The 26,439-nt window shown below is 41.1% G+C and overlaps 1 protein-coding gene across 2 annotated transcripts in view; it reads right to left on the reverse strand.

The window, feature by feature from the left end:
• Positions 1-23,272, reverse strand: part of LOC119736060 (fibrillin-2-like) — a 34,623-nt gene extending 11,351 nt beyond the window's left edge. The window contains exons 1-12 of one of the 2 annotated variants that reach the window (XM_038210070.1): positions 23,178-23,272; positions 13,572-13,685; positions 12,771-12,890; positions 11,082-11,182; positions 9,957-10,055; positions 8,908-9,033; positions 7,516-7,641; positions 6,305-6,424; positions 5,193-5,321; positions 4,356-4,475; positions 2,699-2,824; positions 430-552 (exon numbers count right to left, since the gene is read on the reverse strand). In XM_038210070.1, coding sequence (XP_038065998.1) covers positions 430-552; positions 2,699-2,824; positions 4,356-4,475; positions 5,193-5,321; positions 6,305-6,424; positions 7,516-7,641; positions 8,908-9,033; positions 9,957-10,055; positions 11,082-11,182; positions 12,771-12,890; positions 13,572-13,648 — 1,267 coding nt within the window. In that variant the 5' untranslated portion in view covers positions 13,649-13,685; positions 23,178-23,272. Of the gene's footprint in view, positions 1-429; positions 553-2,698; positions 2,825-4,355; positions 4,476-5,192; positions 5,322-6,304; positions 6,425-7,515; positions 7,642-8,907; positions 9,034-9,956; positions 10,056-10,389; positions 10,457-11,081; positions 11,183-12,770; positions 12,891-13,571; positions 13,686-23,177 lie in introns of those variants that run through there. The other variant, XM_038210071.1, reaches the window with a different exon arrangement.
• Between the last annotated feature and the right edge of the window lie 3,167 nt (positions 23,273-26,439).

Genomic DNA, 26,439 nt, shown 5'->3' on the forward strand with positions numbered 1-26,439 from the left:
GCATATTTGTAATCCTGAACATGTGTAAAGTATAATATAAAAGTTTGAAACCCTAATTTGAACTCTAAGTATAGTATTTTTGATGATTTGTTAAGGTATATCAGTATTTTTGATGATTTGTTAAGGTATAATACCTTAACAAATCATCAGTTAAAGAGATGTCACATGAAACAGGTCTTAAAATAGACCCCAAACTTAAACTGCCGTTTTCTCCGTTTTCTACTTTTCGACACGATGAACTTCAAAGTAGCATAACTTTGCCCAGGAATGACCGGTTTCAAAAATTAAACCACCTATTAAAAGGAAAAAGAACATATGTCAACAATAAGCAAAAATCTCATTTTTGACCTGAAGCCCAGAAAAGTCTGATTTGGACAGAACAGGTCACACATATTCTTTTAGTTGTAACGCTCACTTTTGCAAACTCACCTTCACAAAACGTGTTGTCAATGACCAGTTGGTAGCCTTGATGCAGGCTGCAGTCGAAACGCCCGTTCACAGTCTCACAGCGTCGTAGCAAGGATGGGTCGGCCGAAAGACTGCCAGAAACAGCTTGAAGGGGAAAAAATAAACATGGTTCACAGTTTCATCAACAAAAAAAACCAGGAAATTTGCTCCTTTGTGGACTAAAGTGTGAGTTTGTCAATCAAAAAATGCTTTGAGTAAACAAATCTGGTTCTCAAAATTTTGAAATTGTGAGGTTTTGTTATCTCGGGAGTTAAACTGCCTTATGCGCCCCTGTAGGCTTCAGTGGGAATTGAAAAATACAAATGGTGATGGTTAGGTTTACATACCTTTGGGAAGAAAAGAGAAATTTCACCTTCAATTCGGGAAACATCCTTGTCACAAACGCCTTGTTTGAGGCTACCATTTTGAATTCAGGAAAAGACCATGCAGGGCACTTTGAATGGTCACCTGACCAATCAAACTGCCCTGTAATTGGTCAGGAATGTCAGGTGACCAATGAAAGTGCCCTGTGATTGGTCTGTCTGATGCTTGCCAGGAACAGTGTAGCAAGAGCCATGCACCAGTCTACTTTTCCTGAATTCAAAATGGCAGCCTCAAACAAGGCGTTTGTGACATGGATGTTTCCCGAATTGAAGGTGAAATTTCTCTTTTCTTCCCAAAGGTATGTAAACCTAACCACCGCCATTTGTATTTTTCAATTCCCACTGAAGCCTACAGGGGCGCATAAGGCAGTTTTTTAGACCGTTTTGGGGTGATATCTGACGATTTTGATTGGGGGTACGAGTGAAAATGGTCAAAACAATTAGTAGTAACCGCAATAGGGCCATGGATCTCGGACTCTACTATCACCTGACCATGTCCAAATGTTAAAAAAGCGATCCGAAGAGTCCTAGTTACTCGGACTAGTTCTACCTATAGTTCTATCTGCAAGTCAGTTTTGACTAACTAACAATCCAATTTGTTGTCTATGGGCTCCGCGCACGAGCACCCCTTCAGCGGCCAGAAAAGGAGAGTTGGGGGAGACCTAAACTGGCTCCCGGTCCATCCACTGCGTATTTCGAATGATCCAAAGTTATTGAGGCGGGGTTTAAAGATAAAGTCCATCATTTGTAATTTGTGCATTTTGTTCGTTTGAAGCAACAAAAGTGTTCAAAATCTAATGAAGGATACTGAACAACTAACCGGATGAAGTTTCAGCTCAGCTTTAGCTGTATATTCCGAGAAAAACAGCATTCTAGGATCTCAATTTCAAATCAAAATTTGCTGAATCATGTTTTGAATTGCAGCTATATGCGATGTCGCGCACTGATCTGACGAATTATAGCAACCGAGGGTGCGGCGAATAACAAAACGAACTACTAATTTAATTTTCCTACGGTGCGTCTTAAGATGCACCGTTGGAAAGGCCTTCTTTCGTTGATTACTTTAAAATGACAGCATGCCAGAAAGATTAATTTCACAGGGAGTTTAGCCCCCTTACTATCTTTCAACCAAGTATAATTTTCAACAATACTACGCCAGTTACTTTTTCGGATGGCTGCAAATGATGGACTATAGCTTTAATCTGGGAGACCATTGCAAGAAAAATTCGAACACATTTGCGCGCCGACGACGCCCGACGCTCACGTGAAGACACTATGGCTAATAACTTTGGCACACTCAGGAAGTCGTGCGTACTTTGCGCGCGAACCAGTACAGCTGTGCGTCCCGTCCACGGGGCTCGCAAAAGTGGTAAAAACCACCCTCTTTTGTTGGCGCATGGAGCCCATAGACCAAACCAGGGGTGCGTTTTGGCGGTCATAACCAAGAATTGGTTCGGTTGTTTCTTGTCGGTGAATTTCTTCGGCAATTTTAATTGGGTTAGAATTAGGCATGATCATGTAGTACTCAAATCCCCAAAACAATTAACCAAAGAGAAACCACCAAACCAATTCTTGGTTATGACCGCCAAAACGCACCCGTGGCAGGCTATTCATTCTATCACAGGGCCCCCTTCAATGGCGAAAGCATTGTGCTAGCTTTTGTTCAGATAAACCATCACGGGGCAGTTTTTTTGTACTATAGCATGCACAATGGTTTCTCCATTGAATAGGGGCCTTGTGCACAGTGCTGGTGCTCATCAGATGCGTAAAGCAGCTGCAGTCAACTGGGTAAAAGTTTGACTATTTTCTGGTCAAACTGACTAGGTTTTTTTCATTCTTGTCTGCATCTTTAAATGTGAAACACCCACCTCCACTGTTGTCCGTCAGGGCGTGTCCATTGCGTTCAATGCACGCACAAGTGAGTGTCTGTGATATCTGTTGGCAGACCTGCAACTCGGTACAGTTGTAGTCTACGAGTGAACACGCGTTAACATCTACCAAGAAAATGTCACAAAAGTTAAGTTAACAAACTCTACATGCATTCATTGCCTACAGATGTACTGTCGGTCAAGGGCGGATCCAGAACACAACTTAAGGGGAGGGGGAATTTTTTTTTGTTCCCCTAGAAAGTGGGTCCCAAAAAATTACAGCGTGGGTTTTTTTTTAATTCTAGATACTCTGTGGTGCGTTCTGAGGCTATTTACGACCACTTTAACCAAATCTTTTGGAGGAAAAGATGGTGGTGTACGCAGTGCAAGCCTTTATTGCGATGTCACTGGGCCCCATTGGCCCCCCCTCCCCCCCCCCCAAAAAACGAAAACTTTTTATGGATCCGCCCTTGCTGTCGGTGCTTTTGGCAGTTCCAACCCCCAAAATAGATGTTTTCAGCCGCCATTTTTCTGGCAATACCATATCCACCTCTGAATAAGACATGGAAAGAAAAATAATCGGGTCACATTGTAAAGCGCTTTGAGGCGGCTGTTAGTATCAAGCGCAATATATACATGTAAGCACATTATTATTTATTAGGACTGATTGGAATTCTGAATTACTTGCAGACCGACTGATTCCCACCAAGACCGGTTCCCGCCAACCTTTCAGAGTCAATAATGTCCGGATCGAATAAGTCTACTCACAAGGCAGTATCTTTCATAAAATAAAACCCCCAAAATAAAAGCCTTTTTTTAAAAGGCCTGCAGATGCCTTAGGCATGCAACTGGGAAGTCACCAGAGGAAATTCAAATCTTTCCAAGACTTTGTGGAGTGTTTTTCTTTTGTTCTTATGGTACACATGGGAAGTAAAAAAAAGAGAAAATCAGCTGATCTCAGGAAATGTTGCATGCCTGATGCCTAAAATAAAATAAAATAAAATAATGATTAACAGAATTTTTTTTCTTTAAAAACAATATTTGTGTTTAAATAAATATAATAAACTGCTTATGGGGAGAGAGAATTTCAGTCAGTTGAAGAGTAGGGACAGGGACATCGTTTTATTAAATTAAAGAAGTACCGCACAGTAAGCTCAGAGGTTGAGTGGTTGGGCATCTGCACTAACCCTAAGCTAACCGTCCCAAAGCTACAAAATACTACCGAGTAGTAACCTGTAGTATGCATTTCTTTCCATACAAGTGTGCACAACACCTGTAGTATTCTGTGGTATTTGGTACTTGACCCCAAGGACGTAAGGGCTAGTAATTAGGGTCGAGTCCCTCCAGAGTATAATTGTTTCTCTCAAGCTCTGAAACTGCACTCAATGTGAAACGCATACCAAATATAAAAAGCTGCATCTCCCAGCGCCTAGGAAACGCATCATACACGATGAACAAGATAATGTAAACCTGGTAAAGCTGGTCCCAAAGCTCACAAAGTACCATCCAGTTGATTCCGACTGGTTATTGGCTGAAAGGCCCCTTTGAGACCAGCACATCATATCACACATGTACAGCGTCCAGAGCTTTAATGAGCAAGCAATGACATGAATGTGCACCTGGATGGCTGCGCTATTTAAGGGGGTGTATATCATACCATCACATTCACCGATGCCAATCAGCCGACCACCGACGTAAGAGCAGTTTGAACCTTGACCTGTGACGTCACATATTTTGATCATGTCACAGTTCATAGGGGGTGCGCACTCATCTATATCTGAAAAAAAAAAAAACCACAAGTATTGACTTTTCTATCAATGCAACGTTCCAGTTGACAGAGACAATTTTTACAGTACATGTACAGTAATTACTCAGTACAAATGAAAACATGAACATAGAGGTACGTGTAACTTAACTGCATAAAAAGTAGACATGACATGTTCATCTATGCGATTTAGCAATTAACTTTACTTCAACCTAAAACTTGTAGAAGTTAGTCCGTACGTTAGTAAGTTAGTTCGTTAGTTAGTCAGTGACAAACGTTGACATTGTCTATTGCTCCAACATACTTTGACTGACTTCAACCAAACTTTGTCATGCAGTAGCCCAGCCCCAACATGTCACATGACCAAACTGGAGTCAAAGGTCATCATGGGGTCAAGGTCAAGTTAAGGTCAAGTTTCAAGCTCAAATGACAAAAACAGCGCTGTCAACATGTTGGCCTTGGGTCAAGATTTAAAACAATGTCCACGGTGACCTCTTCATCTGACCTACAGCAATGGGGTCAAAGGTCACAATAAGGTGAACACAAATTTGTTGGCCTGCAGGTTCCGAGATCCGATCGAGCTTGTTTAATTATAACAATATTGAATTAAAAAAATATATATATATATATAAAAAAATGTGGGATTCACAGTTGTTTGTAACCCAAGATGGCGTTGTTATTAAGCGCCCTCATTACCAGAAAAAAAATGGCCTGTAATTGTATCCTTACCGACACACGTTTTGGCGTCCATTCCAAGTTGGTAACCATCTCGACAGGAGCAGTTGAAAGTGCCCACGGCATTGGTGCAAATCTGATCACAGTCCTGATGCGGTCTTCCCAGTTCACATTCATCTATGTCTGTTTATTGTCAAAATTACAAGAAAACAATTAAGAAGATGGGTTCCCCCCGAAAACAAAATATCAGTTGACATATTCCACATCACCATGAATAAACTCTCTGGAAATAAAAGAAACTGGTTTGTCGTCTTTTTCTTTGAATGTTTAATTTACAGTGAAATCTCCGTAAGTCAAACTCTGATAACTCAAAACAACTGTTAAGTCAAACAAAGAATCCATTGCCTTCAGTAGTATAACAATGATATACAACCCTGCTTAACTCAAAACTCTGCTGAAGTCAAATTTTGAACCTGTTCCCTTGAGGTTTGACTTATCAAGATTCCACTGTATTTAATTTTGTTACATTTTATTACAATGTATTTGAGGTGTAATGTACAGGTAGGTTCAATCCATAATAAATGCTTTCAAATTCACTCAGATTTCTGAATTAAGAATGTAGGGTTTCTTTTGAGATATTTCAATCATGTTCTGCATTCAATTTTGTATTTGTGCACACATGATGTCGTTCTTATCATTCAAGTTTTGGTCATTCTTTTCAGATAATAGGCTTTCAAGTCTGCACTTTTAATCTTTTTGTTTTTAACTTCTACCAGATATCGCTTTGAGAGAGATACGTTTACGCATAAAGGCCCAGACCATGTATGTAATCAACTATAAATGACACTAATACCATTATAGAAAAACAACACAAATATGGAAGTATATGACAAATTTTTTTTTAAATGCACACACGTAAAAAAATGTTTGCAAATCTATAAAGCTGAATTGTTGATCAACGTCTTGCTACCGACTTCGACAAAGTTGAATGAATTGAATAACCATTTGAAATTTGTCGAAAGCGTGCTAAACAATGGAATTGAATAACTCATATTTACGACTGAATGCCGTTGTAAGGTAGCATTCAATTTGGAATGAGATGAAATGGGCGTCTATTAAATTGACGAGCTTTTGTTGAAATTGGCCGGGAAAAACTCTATTTTTACCGAAACATTGGGTGGGAGGAGACAACTCATATCCCCTGGAGCATTTACACTCGAAGCCTCCATCTCTGTTGACGCAGAACTGTTCACAGGTGTCAGTCATTCTGGCGCATTCGTCAATATCTTAAAACCAAGAAAGATGTTGAAAAATATAAATGGTTAGTTAAAGGGAATATACATCATTTGCTTTTGCTGTAATTTTCAGAAATGGATGGAATTGGGGGGTTGGAAATATATAGCAAATATAGTTACACTGCCTTTTTTGAGGTTTTGGGTTCAAAAATGCTATAAAAACCAAGAAAAACAATCATTTTCCTGTAGTCTGGTTCCCTGACTCCATTTAAGAAGAAACAGAGCAGTTTAGATACATTGGGGAATTGTAAGGTCAGGGAACCAGTCTAGCTGGCTTGTACCCGTTCATAGGTGTGTAATCGATTGCAAATAAATGCGATGGTCAATTGGGGCCAGTATTTGAAAAAAAAAACAGTTTTTTTCCAACGCTGGTCGGCCGATCAGCGTTGGAAATTGATACAAAAATACCACTTTTCTTGAAAATGACAGTATACCAGGTGCCATGATCTTACAGGATGATTTACACTGTCATTCACTAACAGTCCAGCAAGGTATTTCAAAATGATTTGGTAGTTTTATTTGTTGATGTTTGCAAATGTTGTATTTTCCCTTTAATGAATGGTTGATTAGTCGGTTGATTGATCGGATGGTCAGTTAGTCAAGGCCAAAACAAAAATAGTTCTGCTTCCAATTACATGGCATTCGAAAATAGGGTAGGTAGGTAGGGGAATTTTTTTTTGGCCATTTTTTGTGTGTGTACGATCATATGGAGGCGTCTGCGTGTAGTCGAGGGTAAAAGGTAGAAATTGATGGTTTTGGGTGTTTTTTCCTCATATTCCCCATAAAAAAAATAGGCTAGGGGCTGTCAAAATAGGGTAGGTAGGGGAACCGGAAGCAGAACTATTATTTTTTTTTTGCACAATCTATCGATGGTTTGTCAGAAGGTGCGTTAGTCAGTCGGTCAAACAGCTGTTTGGCCGTTATTTTGTCGGTCTGTTGCAAGGTGGGTCCGTTGCGCCAACGAACAGTTGGTTGGTTGGTCGGTCAGTCGGTCGATGAGTTGCGCGGTGGGTCCTTCTGTTGGTGGGTCGATCGGTCATTCAGTTCGCCCGTGATGGACTGCAGAAATTAAACCGTCATACCTCCACACTCTCTCCCGTCAGGTTGAAGGTTATAACCTATGTAGCATTCACATCTGTAGCTACCCTGTGTGTTCTTGCAAGTATGCTCACAATCGTGGGTGCGAGACATGGAACACTCATCAATGTCTGTAAAAAAAAAAAAAATACTCATGAAGTAAAAGTTTGCCTTTATTTCCAAAAAAAAAAAAAAAAAGGGGAAAATGTTGGACAGTTCAAAATTCAACAAATAAACACTGCTTGTCTCTAAGTGTGCTTTTCCATGTGAAAAGCATTATGAGTTAGGCCCCCCAAAAAATAATCGGTCTCTGGTCAGACCGAAGTTCCGGAATTGATACGGCGACGCGTTTTTTTTTGTTTTTGTTTGTGGCTTTTTTTTTGTATAGACAAGGTGGGTACTATTTTGCTTTTTTGTGTCCTCATTATACATTGGTGTCCTCCATAATGTGCCTTGGTGCCCTTTATCATTTGCCTTGGTGCAATTTCCCCATTCCTTGGTGCTCCTTGGTACAACAATTTAAAGAGGTGCGGAAATAGAGGGCGCTGTTGTAGCTTTTGAAGAAAAAAAAGAAGGTTGACGCGCATGATTAAAATCGAAGCGCGCGCTGACCAGAAACCGAGTATTTTTTTTGTTTTTGGCCTTTATTTGGAGATGTTTGTGTTTCGTACTGACCCAGGTGACCCGGCCTACATCCGAGTACCGTAAAGTCAGCGTTGACATTGTAGTAGGCAACAATCTTATATTATAGTGCCACGCACAATAGGTAAGCACAAGTAAAATAAGCCCTTCTGTCTAGTTAACAATGACATGCTAACCAAATGCTTGCCTACTGCAATGGTGGCTGATCACCGGAAAAACCAGATGGTCACGTGGTACTTTGATGACATTATGATCAGACCCTATCACTGCGACACTGCGTAACACTATAGTATAGGAATCCATATCACTCCAATTACAATGTCCCACAAATTGATACTTTTGAAAATTCAGTTTTTAGTCCAGATACCTGTAGACTTTCCAATTTCAAAAGAGAGAACTATAGTGACTACTTCATACACAATTTAGAGTGAAAATCACTCAAACTTTAGATTGGTATACTCCGAACTAGAATCAATCTACTGAAAACTCCCATGAGAACTTATCTTTTCGACTGAAAGAATTTCACTTTAAAGTGTCTGGTCTGAATTTCCAGTCGCGGGCTGTGAATTTTGACTTTTTGGAAATAGGAAAGAAGAAATTCACTGTATCCAACTGAACCAGGGGACATCAGGACGCTTACGTCTACAGTGAAATGAATTCTATAGATTGAAATACTGCAGTCTATAGTCATAGCAGGCAGGACATAAAAGAGGATAAAGACAAAACTCCAGAAAACAGAGACTACAAAATCGTACCGGTGCAGCTGCGACCGTTGCTGTCCAGACGGTATCCTGTGTTGCACTCACATCGGTAGCTCCCGACCGTGTTGATGCAAATCTGTGAGCATTGGTTCGATGACTTACTCTGACATTCATCCACGTCTGAAACAAGAAAATTAAAACAAAAATCAAAGGATGAAAATAGGGCCGTTAGACTAAAAGGGAAGATAAAGCTGCCTTCATTTGATAAAATGTCAAATTTCTTATTAGGCCAAAAAAAAAAAGTCTCCGGTTTCTGGTATGCACGCGCGTCGCCGCAGCATGCGCATCGGCAAAATGAAAAAGTTTTTTTTTCAATAAAAGATGATGTACATCTCAAAACCGCCAAACTCACTGGTTTGACTGGAATCCTGCTGCTGCACAATTTTAACGTGTTTTTAGATTGGGTTATGGTCGAGAATAAGCTTTAGGTGGCCTCTCTGGACTCCCATATATTTGCATTCAGTTTAGTCGTGCACCATTTGCAGTCATCAGCCGACATGTGAAGCAAAAAAAATCAGGTAAAAAAAAAAAAAAAGCCGCATCGCCGCACCACTTTTTGGGCAAGCTCTATACCAGAAAACTGGAGACTTTTTTTTTTTGGCCTTAGATATACGAACACAATTTATCAATTTAGACTCCATTGTCTTTGTCGTGTCTAGACTCAAGACAATGACTGTGCAGGCTTTTCGAGGAACTTTCCTGAAAGAGTAACATGTGTGACTCGAATTAAGGCTAGCACCCCGATGGATTGAGCACCAAAGTGTGGACCCCAAAATTTACACGAAAACCATATATTTTCGTTAGGCAGAAGGCAATAACCCATAGTCTAAGTCGCCTCTTGCAATTGGATTTTTCCCCGCTATGAGATTGAGAACGCTGTGTTTGTCCCTTCGGTTCATTATATTGTCGGACTAATTATGGGCCCTTCGGACTACTGAACCTTCAGACTATCAAACAATTTGGACTATTGACCCTTGGGAGTTGGGACTAACGAACTTTCGGACAGACGCCTTGGGCGGACACTGTTTGTGACTTGTACTCACCAGTATGGCATGTTCTACCATAGTATCCCGGCCTACATTGGCACACATTAGGTCTGACACATGATCCGCGTGTCGCATGACATGGAGGACTGCATATTGCTGTGAATTAAATGTAAAAAAAAAAAAAAATCCTAATTAATATAAATAGTCCAATTATAGTGCAACTAATACTCTAGAGTGAAACAAATTAAGCAGACTTGAATGGAATCGGGGATGTTTGAATATCGATTCTTGGTGCGTGAATTAATATCAAGATTTCAATATTATTATTATGGTTTATTTGACGATTCCTAATACGATTGAGCCCCCCCCCCCCCCCGAAAATCCAAAGCCAAAAAAAAGAAAGAAGAAATGCTCTTTCAACATGTAGTTTTTGTTATCACCAAACAATGAGAATATTCTTCTATTATTTTAAATTGACTCTGAGTCCTACATTTCATTGTAGAGTCAAGGCTACGTGTGGTCTAGCGGTAGCCCGGCTCTCCAAATCCATCCATTTCTGAAAATTACAGCAAATTCAGCAAATGTTGTATGTTGCGTACTAGCTTGTTCCACACTAGCCCCATAAATGTGGCCTATTTACTGGACTGCCTCCGTAAACATAGGCATTGCATCCACATGTACAAAAATCGTGTCGACTTTGCCAAATTTTGATTTTCACATTTAGGCTTAGTTTGTAGGATTGTTTTGCTTTAGAAGCATACTCACCCTCTTTGAAGGCTAGTCAGAAAGTGCTGCCTTTTTCAGATGTCTAATTTTTGTGAAATTTCATGTTGAAATTTTGATACGCAAACGTGTAAACATGAATCTGGAAAATTCACGAAAAATATACATCTGAAAAAGGCAGCACTTTCTGATTAGCCTATAAAGAGGGTGAGTAAAGCAAAAAACCCTACAAACTAAGCCTAAATGTGAAAATCAAAATTTGGCAAAGTCGACACGATTTTTGTACATGTGGATGTGTGGCCTATGTTTACGGAGGCAGTCCAGTAAATAGGCCACATTTATGGGGCTAGTTCCACACATGCAGTGACACAGTGTAGTACATGAAGAAGTTCAGTTGCGCGACATGGGCATGCACCACATGGGGCTAAAAATGAAAAGATGCCCATGCAGTGCACCTACCCACAGAGCACTTTCCATAGCGGTCTCTACGCCAGCCAGGGCAACACTCATATCGACTGCTGGTGTACAACTTGCGACGGTAGGCATCACAGGATACTTGCCTGTCAGACAAAAACCAACAACAAATTAGTCAACATAAAACTACGCATCACGTACATTTGTACGCCAACCCGTTGAAAACATCTTTTCAGCACGTGTTCGGTTAATTTTGCGTTACCATTCAGCACTCCAGACTCAAGAGCCATTGAGTTTCAAGAAAATGGGTCTGGGAGCTAGATAGGCCAACGTAAAAATGTCCCGGATGTCCGCGCACATCATACAGTACCACCATAGAGTAAGGACCCACCGAGCCAATTAGACTCGGCGAAAAGTTCGACTTAAATACTCAGTGCGAATGTGAATTTGCAAAAAAACATAATTCAAGCAAGGCTATGGCGGATTTCACACCGCTTATGTTTCGTGAAATCAAATTCGTTTCGTATTCTGCACGTATAAGTGTGAACAATCGCTAATGAAAACTACTCGCTCAAACTTCAGCACTTGGCTCTGGTTTGATAGGATCATTATTTCTCCATGATATATAGGATGCAGTGAAGATGTGTGGGTGTGTGTGTGTGTGTGTGGGGGGGGGGGGGGGGGTTTCAGCGGATATCCGGTCCCCCCCCCCACCCCCAATTTAAAATCTTAAACTGAAATATTATACTTGCCTTCATATCCCCACCAAATTGAACAACGTGTGCATGGGCGTCGCTAGGATTTTTTCCCGGGGGGGGGGGGGGGGGCAGGCAAAGGACACTTCCCCCCAAACAATCCTTGTACTTTTGCCAGCATATTTTCAATTTATCATTTTTTTCGAGGTTGGGCGGGTTGACATTTTAATCCAACCCACCCCCACTGACACCCCTGCAGACGCCTATTTTGTTCAATGTGTATTAAACTAATAACAAAATAATTTGACTTAACATATCTTTCTTTCTTTTTCCCCCTCTCATTTTCAACTGTTTTTCTCTTTTTTGGGGGGGGGGGGGGGCAAACGCGTCACCTTGCCCCCCCCCCCCTCGCACGTTGTTCAATTTGGTGGGGATATGAAGCCCCCTCGCGAAGCCCACGAAATGTGTGCACCCAACCTCGTCCCCAGGGTGTCGAGCAGTACGCGCCCACCACTACCTGCTCTCTCACCCTGGTATTGGATCATTTGCATGTGCAAGATTTTTGCACACGTATGCAAATGAGAACAGTCTGGTGCCTGGATATGCGTTACACATTAGCGTTTTTTTTTTTTTTTTTTTGTATGCGGTGTCTGGGGTAAAAACAGAGTCAATTCGTAGCAGCGCGAGCGCGGCGTGAGTTACGAAAACACGATTTTTGAAATCAAACTGTTACGATCTTATCGAGACAACATGCAGTATCATATTTCATATTAATATGAACAAATTGGAAAGTAAATTAGTATTTTCGAGGAGGCGTGGACGAATGATCGCGAAAACACGTACTGCACGTTGTGAATATATAGCACCAAGTACACGATAAAAATCCATTACTAGCCAATTGCGGTATCCAATCAGGATACAGGAAGAAAGTTTACTATCCAGGGTTTACTATTGGAAACGCGGTTGGAAATAAAGTAAGCACTGGGGACGAGGTTGGTGTGCACCCCATGTGCCTCTTCAGAAGTTCAACGTACTGTACCTGTATCTAGTGCACCGCGACCATCCACACCAGCCACAGCCCACGGTGTAACGCTGTTTGTAGTACGAGGTGTACCGCTCGGTCCCCCAGTACTTGTATGTCATTAAGCACTTGTTATCCCTACGGATGAATACAGCAAGTTTTGCAGGTGACAAGCGCAGATCCAGTACACTTTTTTTGGGGGGGGGGGGGGGGGGGGGGGAGGGGGAGGAGGGGGAGAGGGTCAATCCCTCCCCCCCAAAAAAAAAAACCCAGTTAATTGAATGGCGTGGGGTTCGGGGCACGCCCGCTTAATGGCCCCGGGAAATGTTTGGATTGTGTATAGATGCTCTGTGGTTTGATCCCAGGCAATTTCTGATCACTTTAACCATTTGTGTTCCTAATTTTATCCTCAATTACCTTAACCCTAAAAGCCGATTATTCCAGAACCCTTCAACCTACAGTCATACAATTTCTTGAGTATTATGTTCATATTAAGTTGTTCTATGCATGCACCCAGTTTAATAATTTTTCGTCACTAAAGATAAACATTATATGTCCACCACCGACCGAGGGTTCTCGTTTTCGAAACCTCGGTTTCGTCTTGCCTTCATCGCCGGAACAAAATAGGCTTCAGGCTTGAAAAACTTTTGGACAATATGAGAGAATGTTCTGCTTCAGGTCGACATCGAATTATATTTATGAGACTAAATTTTAGGTTTTTTTTCGTTAATTGGGTTTGCTGTAGTTCTCAGCTTGGAATATGCCGAAGCCCAAACAAAGCCTAGGTTTGTAAAACATCAGGAAAAAATTTGCCCTTACACTGTTCCAGATCCGACGGCTGTTGCCGCCACAAAGACGACCAGCAAAGCTGCGAGAATGCATCGTATGGCGTTCATCTTGTCGACCTACTGTGAGCTTTCTTTCAAGAATGTCCTGCATATACAGGGTAATCAATGAATAAATGAAAGGCCAACAGTCGGTAGTTATCTTAGATACAGCAAGTCTATGAAATATCCTCTTGCACAACCGATGATACTCAGACTCGGTGGCCAACGGGGACTTTTACAAAGAAATGTTGTTTTTGTAAAGTATGAGTACCCAACATTCTCTATACAAAATATGGTGCAATGCGGTATGGTGTGGAAATTCGAAGACTACGGGATGTTATGTTGGCCTTTCCAAAAAATATTGTGCAACATCGCACACTTTATTTGAAGATTTCCTTGAAATGACGTACGTGCGTGTTGATGACTCGCAGATCCTTACCAAAAAAAAGGTAAAGACACCTTTTAACGAAATAAACATTTGAACATAGAGCCAGTTTCCAGAGATTAAATACTTGCTTTCTTGCTTCAGACGCTCTGTAAATTGAGCATATAGGCCATATTATAATTTATATACATATATTTTGTTCTCCTTTTCCTGTCAAATATTGTTTGCTACCAGAAAGTGGTATTTTTGAGACAATGCATGTTTGACAGTTATTGGCCCTTACCCTAGGATTATTCCTCCTTTTTTAACTGGCATAATCTCTAAAACTATTCAGAAGGCAGGCGTAGCCAGCGGTGGGGGGGGGGGGGGGGGGGGGGAGGTAAGGAGGTATTTACCCCAATATTTGTAAAGACTGCCCTTTTCAATTCAAGTGCCTTTTTTCAACAGCGCCCCTATTCGAAGATGGCACCTGATGACCCCCCCCCCCCCCCCCCCCGTGACAGTCGGCAATTGTGCCGCCCTGAACAGCGCCATTTCTGGTCTGATAGTCTAATAGTGTCCGGTTTGAACAGCGCCCCCATTTGAAGATGGTACCTGCCCCCCCCCCACTATTTCATTTAACCCTGTTTACATTTCAGCAAGGATGTGCTATATAGTGCCCTTTTTCACGAACTTTTTACCCCATTAGAAAGGACCCTTTACACGCATCTGCTACTCCAATTAAAACATCCACAAAAATGACAAATTAGTTCAGGAATATCGATCGCAACCCCTTAGAATACTATAAACTCGAATTAAATCATTGTGACCTGCGTGGTGGACAAGTGTTTATGGAATATCTTGTTGCAAAGCGGATGATACTATAAATGGACAACCGAGGCTTTTACATTTTTTGTTTTTGTAAAGTGTGATTACCCAACATCCTCTCTAGGATGTTGGGAGTTTTGGGGACTTTTCCCAAACAATACTGTGCAACATTTCGTTGAAATGACGTAGTCTATAAGTGCAGGTGTTTTGCAGATCCTTCCAAAAAAGGGTAACGAAACCTTTGAACTGAACACAAGGGCGGATCCAGGGGGGGGGGAGCAAAGGGGCCATGCCCCCCCCCCCCCCCAAAAAAAAGAAACCAATTTTTTTTATATGTGACGTCGCAATAAAGGCAGGCAATGAGTACACCACCATCTTTTCCTAAAAAAAACCCACGGTGGTCAGAAATTGCCTCAGATCGCACCACAGAGCACCGATAATCCAAAAAAAATTCGGGGCCCTTAAGCGGGCCCCGAACCTCACGCCGTAATTTTTTGACCCACTTTTTGGGAGACACAATTTTTGTTTGCCCCCCCCCAATTGTGTTCTGGATCCGCCCTTGACTGAACAGAGCCAGTTTCAAGAAACTGAATGAACTTGCTTGGTTCAGACGTTCTGTGAATAGTGCTTACGCTTACTGTTTGCTGCCAGAAAGTTGTATTTGTGAGACAATGCACGTTTGAGAGTTATTGACAGAGTTTAAGATTATACAGGGTGAGTAAAAAAGAAAGCGGAACCCAAACCTCAAAAAATATATTTCAAATTTTAAAAAATATGTAGCCCCCAAAATAATATTGACTGGAAAGTCAATTTCAGAAACTACTTTTAGATGAAAAAAAAAAAAAAATTAAATTGCTCAATCCGTTCAAAGCATATCACCATTTAAACACAATGACCCTAAAACCCTTTTCGTCCAAAAATGCGATTTTAAGAATCGTCGTCACAATTGTCTTCAAACATCGCCAGCGATAAAACCTCAGTTTAAAAGTTCAAAATATTCAACAAAGTCCTTTTGAAGGCCCGTCTTCAGGGGATTTTATAAATCGTATTGTTTGCCTAGGCAGGGTTCATAGACAGTTGCAAACAAGATTTCTGTGTCATTTTCTTTGTTGTTCCAAACAGTCAGAACACTCAATATTTTTTTTTTATTTGTTGACGAAACAGGTTTTAGGGTCAGTGCGTTTAAATGATGATTTCTTTGAACGGGGTTAGCAATTTCAGTACTGTTTCCATACAAAGGTAGTTTCTGAAATTGGCTTTCCAGCAATTATTATTTTTTGGTGGTACGTATTTTTTTTTTAAATATGAACTATATTTTTAGGGGGTTCCGCTTTTTTTTTATTCACCTTGTATCTCTGACTGTTTTTGAATTTATGTTCAACAGCTGTATTTTCTCTCTTAAAGACTACTCCAAATAAAACATCCACAAAACCCGTTCTGTGAGAGCCCAAATATTGTCTGGCAGCCAATAAATCGAATTTTATGAGGAATAAATTCCAAATAAAAGGCTACAAGTCGGTGGAATTTGTAGTTTTAATGTCTCATTCAAAAGTAAATAAGTTTTATTTTGTTAGGAAGATAGCTTTTTTGAAAAAAATATATCTATTTTTCGAGGTGACACTCGAAAATAGCATGCACGGGCGATGCATCTTTGACTACCGAGCTGTTCCTTGCTCTACGCTTTCCTATGGACCTTATTCCTGAGGTAGCCATTTTTGTCACGTTCCCTGAATGTATTCCATAAATTGTTAACTGTTCAATGGGATGGCGCCAGACTTTTTATGCAGCCTTATTTTGCTTATTTTTTTTTTTTAAATCTGGATTAAAACATTAGGAAATGTTTAATTACAAATTTTAAATTATTCATTGAAGCAGACTTGAATTTACTAGTATTTTACTAGTAAATTTACATGTAATGTACTGGCTTTTATTTCTCTTCGCAAGTTTCAAAAATAAAGATGTTTACCTCACTTTCAATTCAACATGGCCGACTCGTGAATAAGGCCCATTTGCCCTGAGTGAGTAAGGTGTTTGCGGAACCTCGGTTCGTCCCTGAATTCGACTTTATCACTGGCCAATAGAACTCCTTAAAGTCTTGAATAAGTCGAAACATACTGAAAACACACCTACATGCATTGGACTTATATTATTTTATGGGAGTTGATGTTCCTGAGACAAGACTAGAACTCATATTCAACTGAATTTCCCCACGAATTAATGTCCTAAATCCGATCCGGAGACGAAACCGACTTTTCGAAAACTCCCTACTCTATAAACTCCAAGTTATTAGAAACGAATGCGGCAAACCGGCATACCTCCTATTTTCTAACACAGCAGCGATTGCGAACCGGTCACATTATACGGTCACTACAAGAAATATATGTATCATCATATCACTTATGTTTCCCGTTTGGGGAAACACATATAAGCGGCTTGGCCAAATCCTTGGCGTAGCATGGTGTAGGCTCGAGAAAATCAAGGTACGCGTGCCGATCGGTACCAGTCACCAGTGTACCATTTGGGGTTTATTTCCTTCTGTAATAAAGCTTGCCGTGAATACTGAGCCTGACCCAAATAATAAGGAAGTTCAATTCTGAATTTTTTTAAAGGGCCAGTGCAATGTATTTTTTTAACGCAATCCTTGAAAATGCACCTTTGAGTCCCCCTGAACCTTACTTTCAATAAAACGTTTTGCCATTTCAAGGTATTTTGGTGCCTTTTTGGTTTTTATGCTAATGCCAATTTTTTTTTAATAAGCAAAAATGTGATGTCATGTCTGGCAGAAATCTCAATGTTACAGCTATTTCAGCATCAAAAGTGGACAGAATTTTTGGATGTTTTTGCTGTCGTAAATTTTCTTTTCATTGGCGATTCGTTGTTGTGTCAATAACATGGCAGTAAGCCAATGCGGAGACTTTTCTCACAAATGTTTTCAACGAGCAAATGTTTGGGTTCACACTTTTGGACAGAGAACGCCCTAAGCTGTACATTGTCTTTCTGAAATGACATCACAGCAACGTCGCCCTCGGTTGTCCGGAAAAGCACGGATTTTTTTTAACGTTTAAAGAAGTGCACTTTTCAAAAAACAATTTGCCAAAGAGCAGTGTTGTAGTCGAGTACTTTTATCCGAGTACCTAGTAGTGCCGAGTTCTTAGCTTGCCGAGTACCATTCCAGGCCGAGTACTTTGCCAACCGAGTACAAGTACAGACAGGTCTCCGGGTCTCCGAGTAGGTACTTGTAGTTCTGAGTACGAGTACGAGTCCGAGTACAAACTTCGCTATACCGAACACCGCTATACTGAACATTCGGCTATACCGAACATCGTCCTTGGCTCCCGATTTTTGTGTACAAAACCAACCGAACATTGTTGTAGAAAACCGTCAACAGAAGAGCGACAAGTGGCTATTATTTCCCAAGGCATAGAAGGGGAAGCCACCCATCGATGTAGGTAAAGCTCAAAACTGTGTAATTACATAATTCAATAGTCGGCACGTGTTCGAAGTTGTCTTTCAGTAACTAACTGAAAGCGTGCAGGGTGAAGTTATGAAGGGCGCCATTTATTGAAAAGTGAGTACCGGAGCACCGGCAGCTTAAAATCGCTATACCGAACAATCACTATTACGAACATTTTACGTGGATCCCGCGATGTTCGTTATAGCGGCGTTCCACTGCCTTGTTAATCGAACGACAATTTTAAGGAACATCTCGGAGTTTCACATTAAATACATGCATGATTGGCCAGTGTGCACACATACGGTAAATGGGTCATTATGCGTAATTGGCCCACTCACGGCTAGCTGCTTGTCCGGACGGTGCGCAGAGGAAGTCGAATTCTCCGCAATCAACCATAAAGTATCGATAAAACTGGCAGTGAGGTCGTGGTAAGACTAGCTATACCATTTTTGTTTTATCGAGTATTGACATTCCAGTACGAGTACCTTGATGATCGAGTACAACTTCGACATGTCGAGTTCAAGTACTTTGCTGCCCGAGTACGAGTACCGTCAGTTCGAGTACCAGTACTTTGACATTCGAGTACAAGTACGAGTACAAGTACTCTAAAAACGGTACTCGAGTAGTACTCGCGAGTACTGAGTACGAGTACTACTGCCAAAAAGGGATGCCAAATAGTTTTCAAAAATTTAAAGAGGACCAGAAAGTTACACAAAATGTATTCCTACTATTCATCTCGATGGGCCCTTTTTAAAAAAAAAGTGTGGTTTATAAAGACATGTCATTCTTTTATCATTAGGAAACCACAGACCCAATGTATTATAGATATAACATCTGCAGTGGTTATCAGAGGCATAGTGCATTTGCAGTTATCGTTCATTCGAGTGCGAATATTCTGGTGGTATGTATCAAATTATACTGCTGTTTTCCAAGGGCGGATCCAGAACACAATTTTTTTTTTTGGGGGGGGGGTCCAAAACAAATTTTGGCCCCCCAAAAAGTGGGTCAAAATATTATGGCGTGGGGTTCGGGGCCAGCTTAAGATGGTGGTGTACTCATTGCCTGCCTTTAGCCCCCCCCCCCCAAAAAAAAGTCTCCGGTTTCCGGTACGGAGCTTGCCCAAAAAGTGGTGCGGAGACGCGGCTTTTTTTTAACCTGTTTTTTTTTGCTTCAATTGTCGGCTGATGTCTGCAAATGGTGCCCGACTAAACTTGGTGCAAATATTATGGGAGACCAGAGAGGCCACATAAAGCTTATTCTCGATCATAACCCCATCTAAAAACACGTTAAAATTGTGCAGCAGCAGAATTCCAGTCAAACCAGTGAGTTTGGCGGTTTTGAGACATCATGTTTCATTGAAAAGAAAACTTTTTCATTTTGCCGACGCGCATGGCTACGGCGACGCGCGCGCATACCAGAAACCGGAGACTCTTTTTTTTTTGCCTTATTGCAATGTCACATAAAAAACAACAACAATGGTTTCGTTTTGGGGGAGGGCCATGGCCCCCTTTGGCCCCCCCTCCCCCCTGGATCCGCCCTTGCTGTTTTCGCCGTTGGGAATGGCGTGAACCTTCAGAATCAACAGAAGTTTGCCAAATACTTCCCAATTGGGTGAAAAGGGCTCAAATAAAATTGATATGATGGAAATGATGCTTCATTTTGTTGGCGGACTGCTTAATTTGCTGTGTGGGCAACTCTTTCCGCTTTCCTTGCAACATAATATAAATACCAGACGATACATTTCACAGGATGCTTGACCCTGTTAAGTGTTATGTACTTGCAACTGAGTAGGCGTTTCCGTCATAATAAGGTATTTCTGGATATAGATGACGCATACTACATTTCATAGAACATTGTTGTTTTTTAGTGGTACAAAGTGTTTATAGACCTTATTCACGAGAAGCCATTTTCGGTCGTGTTCCCCGAATCTATTTTTTAAATTGTAATCTGTTGAATGGGATGGTGCCAGGCTGTTTTATGATTTGAGTGCGTGCCAAGCCTCACTTTATTACTTTTTTGGTAAATGTGGCTTAAAAATTAGCGTATTTTAATCACAAATTTTATATCATCCATTCGAGCAGACTGGCATTAATTTGTAATGAACTATCATTGCTTTAATTATCACTGGCAAGTTCCAATAATGAAGATCTTACCTCGCTTTCAATTTAATATGGCCGACTCGTAAATAGAGCCTATACAGGGTGAGTAAAAAAAACGAAACCCAAATGTCGGGACCTTTGTTTTAGAGAAGTTCTACATGTAGCAATTTCAAAATCTAAGATATAAAAGCCCAATTCATGAGTTTTATTTTAGTTTAAGAATAATTCAAATCACTCATGTACTTTTCAAGTTACGGAGTTTTAAACACAACCACCGTTTTAAAGTTCTGTCCACGGATCACAAAAAAGGCGTGCGTTCTTTCATCAAAACGAAAACAATTCACACACATCTCTATGTGATTTCTTTTCATTTTGCTGAAAGAACACTGAACTTTTTTTGTGATCCGTGGACAGAACCTTAAAACAGTGGTTGTGTTTAACATCCTGTAACTTAAAAAGTACATAAGTGATTTGAACGATTCTTGTACTAAAAGAAAGCTTATGAATTGGGCTTTTATATCCTAGAATTTGAAAGTGCTACATGCAGAACTTCACTAAAAAGTGGTCCCAACATTTGGGTTTCGTTTTTTTTTACTCACCCTGTATTCATTTGGGTTTCGTTTTTTTTTTTACTCACCCTGTATTGACCCACGTCTTGAGACATTTTGTGACATTTCTAGGTAGTTACAATTTGCACCATTTGTCCGTTATTATGGCCTAAACTGTCTAGTGTTGCAAAGGGCGTTCAAATTCACTTCTATTTGTTCCCCTCTCTGATTCCCCTCAAAGGGGCATTACATCCTGGAATGTGCCCAATTGGGCCACAAAATGCCTTTTAAACGAAATTATGTTCATTGGTTAGAGCAACTAAAAGTAGGATATAAACGTCCTCACAACCATCTATTCCAAGTTTGTCAATGTGGGACGGTCCAAATTAATAGGCGCATTAATTATTAGGATTTTTAACAAGATGCAGAAACATGATTATTCCAGATACCATAATACGAAACAGATTTTGGTTGGAAGACAGAAAAACATGATGAGTACCCAACTGTCCCGAGTTGCATTGTCCCACATTTTAAATAGTCATTTTAAATAGAGATGCAAGTCCTTCCATAGTTAAGAGTAAAACTTAAAGTTAAATTGCGACCGAAATCAGCATCTGGGGCACGTTCTCGATCAGCCGATTGCAGCTCTACGCGATGTCACATACAGAGCCGACGAATAATACTAATAGTAATTGCGCGCACGTGTGCGTCGTCAACGCTTGCGCGCAACCGTTCACGGATTCGCCGAATTACAACCAATTAATCAACTACTAACAGACATTTCCAAAAATTCACTCGTACCCCCGCCCTGCAAACAGAGCGTTGGGAAGGGCAGATGAGCTTCACATAATCTTGTTAAGGAAGTGGGGATGGCATTCTGGGTAATTTATCATGACCTATACGTATAAAGCATCTGGCTGCAGCTGTAGACCGCGATTAGCCAATGCGTGCAAATACTATCCGAAAAGTTTGCCATAGAAATGCATACACACCAAACCGGATGTGCTTTCTTTTTCATTGCGGACCATGTGGACAAATTTGGAGCGTCGTTGGCGGCATTTCGACCCTTCGTGAATTCGAAACGGAGTTGAACATTTACAAAACAGATAGGTTTACAGATTTTCCTACATTATTATGCTTTTCAACCAAAAAAGGGCACCGCATTTATGAATGGGAATAAAACAGTGATGAGTGACTCAGTCTTAACGGCCGTTTCAAACCTTGCTGGGTTGTGGTATGGTCGTCATGACTTGCAGGTCACAGGTCACGCAAAATCTATCCAATCAGAGCGTTAATTCGTCTGCCCTTCCCAGCGTCCTGTTTGCAGGGTGGGGGTACGAGAGAATTCCAAAAATGCGTTACTTGACGCATCTTTGGAAATTGCCTTCTTTTATTGTTTTCTTCAAAATGGCAGCATGCCAGAAAGAATAATTTCGCAGAGAGTTTACGCCAAGTAAGCTTTTCAACAATAGTTTTGTCAGGGACTTTTTGGATAGCTGCAAGGCGACTTACTTGTTCTACGCAATATTTAAGAAGAACCCGGCTAGTTGTAATCTTCTGTAATGCTCTGTAATGTTCTGTAACTAAAGTTCTTCTCGGTAAGTTCCTTGAATTTGTAAAGTATTTGGTTGTCTCTTATAGTTGCCTACCAAAAAATAACGGCGATTGCGCAGTGTAGGGCCCTGTTCCGTATAAGAGCACAAAAAGTCCACTCTTAGGTTATTGGACTTACCAAACTAGTTAGCGACATTACAAACCAACATGTATGTCGTAGATAGAGGGCAGGGTTTTAATTTTGTGAGGGAATTTTTGGGGTAAAGCCGCTATAAAAGTGAGAATGAAGACAACAAAACGCAGCATGAAAATACAGATGGCGATAACCGCGTAGTACAGTGAACACGCGAAATCGCGTTAATTCGCATGGCACCAACCGTAAAACGCGTAAGAAAATCGCATTTTCTTCTGGATAAAAAAAACCTGCTCAAAATTACCAAAAAAAATGAAGACATCAAAATAAAGAGAAGTCTGCTTTGGTTTGAAAAAGGCATTTTGGATTGATAACAAACCGTTCTTGACTCTATGATTTGATCAAAACTAAAGAGGCCCTACATTATACACAATCGCCAAAATAACCCCGTGTGCCATGGCTCAGAGATACACCATTATGAAGAACACAACCTCTACCGGTACTCTCACGATATATCATTAGACACAGTCACCGCACATGTTGTATCCGAAAAACATTTTACAAGTCAATTTGATACATTATTGTCCGACCAATTTACATGTCACAAAATACTCTTACCTTGATTTGTGTCTTTGCACGGCTCAATGTTACGCGCTGTGAATGATGACTTCATGAAAAAGTGGCATTTTTTTCAGACCGGCATCCGTCGAAGATCGGATCGTACGAGGAACTATGAAAATTTATACCAACGTCAAGCTTTTATACATGTTGGCGATACCAGAAGCCTACAACACGGGAAAAGAGACATTTCCGACTGGTTTGCTTTACTTAAAAATAGATCAAGTGTTTTGAAAGCAAATACTTTTTTTGTTTATGCCATATCATTCAAGGCCTACATGACAGAAAAACAAAAGTGTTCTCACGAACAGGGAACCCACAGGTCCGTTTGCTAAGAAAGCCCGGGTTTGTTTTCTCGTCACAAAAAATGTTACTCTTATTATCAAGCCTTTGTTTTTGCAATAACAATCGATTATTTTTTGGCAAATTTTCTGTGTAGTTTGAATTACACCAGGCGCGGATCCGGGGGGGGGGGGGGGTTCAACCCCTCCACTAGCTCCGTCCAATTTTTTTTTCTCAGAGAAATTCTTAACAAATGATTCGAACCCCCCCCCCCCCCCACCCCTCTGCTCTGACACGAAAAAAAAATATACTGGTATCATGTCCGCTTGTACCAGCCCCCCCCCCCCCCCAAGTGTCCGGAGAAAAAAAACCTCTTTACATTTTAGAATTGTTTTTGGCTGATGAACACCCCCCCCCTCCCCCGCACAAATTCCTGGATCCGCCCCTGTACACATGTAAAACCTCTCGCGTTGTTTATTCCAGTGATTGATTTTTTTTTTGGTTCTGAGAAATGTTTTGGAGACATGTAAAATTAAGGCTGGTAGGCCTATAGTTTGTAATGCAATTTGACTGAGTGAGATGTATTTTCTCATATTTAGATTCGTTGGAAATGCAATATATTGTGCAGCACCAAAGGGAGTTTAAAGTACATTTTCCAAAGCCAAAGAACGTTTTCTTGGTGTTGAAAACTGTTGTGCTTTTAGCATTGATCATGTGCTGAGTGGGAAGGTGGGCGCCTCTAGAACCTGTGGCAGTATGTGGGCGCGATCTACTGAGACCTTCATTTATTGCACCTGGGGATCTTTACCATACTGGATTTTTTCTTTGCGGATCTTTTCATCTTTTCCCTGTATCAATCTTTTATCGGATCTTTTGATCGTTGAAGCATTTTTATACCGGATCTTTTCTATTCTGATTGGCTGATGTATGCCTCATTAACTTGAGTGTGCTGATGATTGAATACATTCTCAATTAATTACTGAAGTTATAATCGGGTGATTCGGGGTAATTCATCTGGACAGCCTCCAATTCACACATTTATCCTGATTTAGGTTAAAGAGGTTGTGGAATGCTGAGTACAAAAGGTACTTTTGAGAGCTGTTTTTTCAGGTCCTGTTTCGACCCCAACGTGCAATTTGTGTAAAAGTCGTCATTGGGGGCAGCAAACAAAACATAGAAATCATGACGTAATAAACAGGACTCGTTTATACTACGCTGCATCGGGAGTCCTGTTTATTACGTCACGATTTACTATGTTTTGGTTGCTGCCCCCAACGACGACTTTTACACAAATTGCACGTTCGGGTCGAAAAAGGACCTGAAAAAACAGCTCTCAAAAAGTACCTTTTGTACTCATTTCATGACAGACACAATAGTCGTTTTTATTTCATCACACCTTAGGCTACATATACCCGAAAAATGACAGAAATGTCTTCGAGCATTCCACAACCTCTGTATGATCGAACGCCCTAGCTTCATCATGCTGTGACACCGCAGTACTGAAATCACTTCATATTATTTTAGATCATGCCAGCCCACACTGCACTATGATTGCATAGGGTTCTCTTAGAGCATCTCATCCCACACGGCAGTACACTGATTGCAGGGGTTCTCTAATTAGATCCTGCCAGTATATCTTTCTAAGAACATCCGACAACAATTCACTGATTGCATCGTAGAGTATCCCAGCGGAGTTTCAGATCATCCAAACACACACTGCACTGATTGCATAAGGGTTGTCTTAGAGCATTTTAGGTGTAATTCTCTTATAAGAGCATCGAACAATGCAATAATCGCATAGGATTGCTGTGACTAGAACCTCAATGGACTCAGTGTAGTCATGGAGTGTAGTGAGGGCTTGGATGATTTAAGAGACCCCGGCTACTCTAGAGACCTAGCCCCCATGCAATCGGTGCAATACGGTTGCTGGTCAGAATGCTCAAAGAGAACCCCCTGCGGATATGGATGCTCTGGGAGAACCGGTTTACACCTCTATGTTCCGACACCCCTATGTTCCAACAACTCAACCTATATGTTCCGACACCCCTATGTTCCGACAACTCTGATATGTTCTGACACCCTATATGTTCCGACACGCCTATGTTCCAACAACCCTAATGTTCCGACACCCCTATGATCCAACACCATATGTTCCGACACCCCTTGTGTTCCGACTACTCAACCACTGTTCCGACACCCCTATGTTCCGACACCCTATAGCTGTATATAGTCCGACTGCTCATATTCCTAACCCTAACCCTAAACCTAATACTTAACCTCACCGGGAGTAACACAATCTCAAATGCAGGTTGTCGGAACATATAGGGTGTCGGCAAGGGCGGATCCAGGGGGGGGGGTCCAAAGGGGGCCATGCCCCCCCCCCCAAAAAAAACGAAACCATTTTTTTTTTTTTAATGTGACATCGCAATAAAGGCAGGCAATGAGTACACCACCATCTTTTCCTCAAAAAAATTTGTTAAAGTGGTCAGAAATTGCCTCAGATCGCACCACAGAGCATCTAAAATCGAAAAAAAAATTCGGGGCCCTCGCAGGCCCCGAACCCCACGCCGTAATTTTTTAGACCCACTTTTTTGGGGGACCACAATGTTTTTTGGCCCCCCAAAAAATTGTGTTCTGGATCCGCCCTTGGGTGTCGGAACATAGGGAGGGAACCCATATGCGATCGGTGCAGTGTTGGTGGGTTGCTCTAAGAAAACCTCATGGGATGCTCCAAGAGAACCCCCAGGTTGCTCTGAGAGACCTCCCATGCAATCGGTGCAGTGTTGGTGTGTTGCTCTAAGAAAATCTCCTGGGATGCTCTAATTAAGCTAGAGAACCCCCGGGATGCTCTATAACCCAAATACTGAGAGACATGTTTAATGCGTAGTTGTGTCATCTTTCTTACAATTTCCGTTTCGTGAAATTTCGACATTGGAAAGTGTCTTCTTGTCCTTTTTTTTGGTAACATCAGTGCAACCAT

Source organism: Patiria miniata, unplaced genomic scaffold (assembly GCF_015706575.1).
Source record: "Patiria miniata isolate m_02_andy unplaced genomic scaffold, ASM1570657v1 HiC_scaffold_29, whole genome shotgun sequence".
Lineage (NCBI taxonomy): Eukaryota > Metazoa > Echinodermata > Asteroidea > Valvatida > Asterinidae > Patiria > Patiria miniata.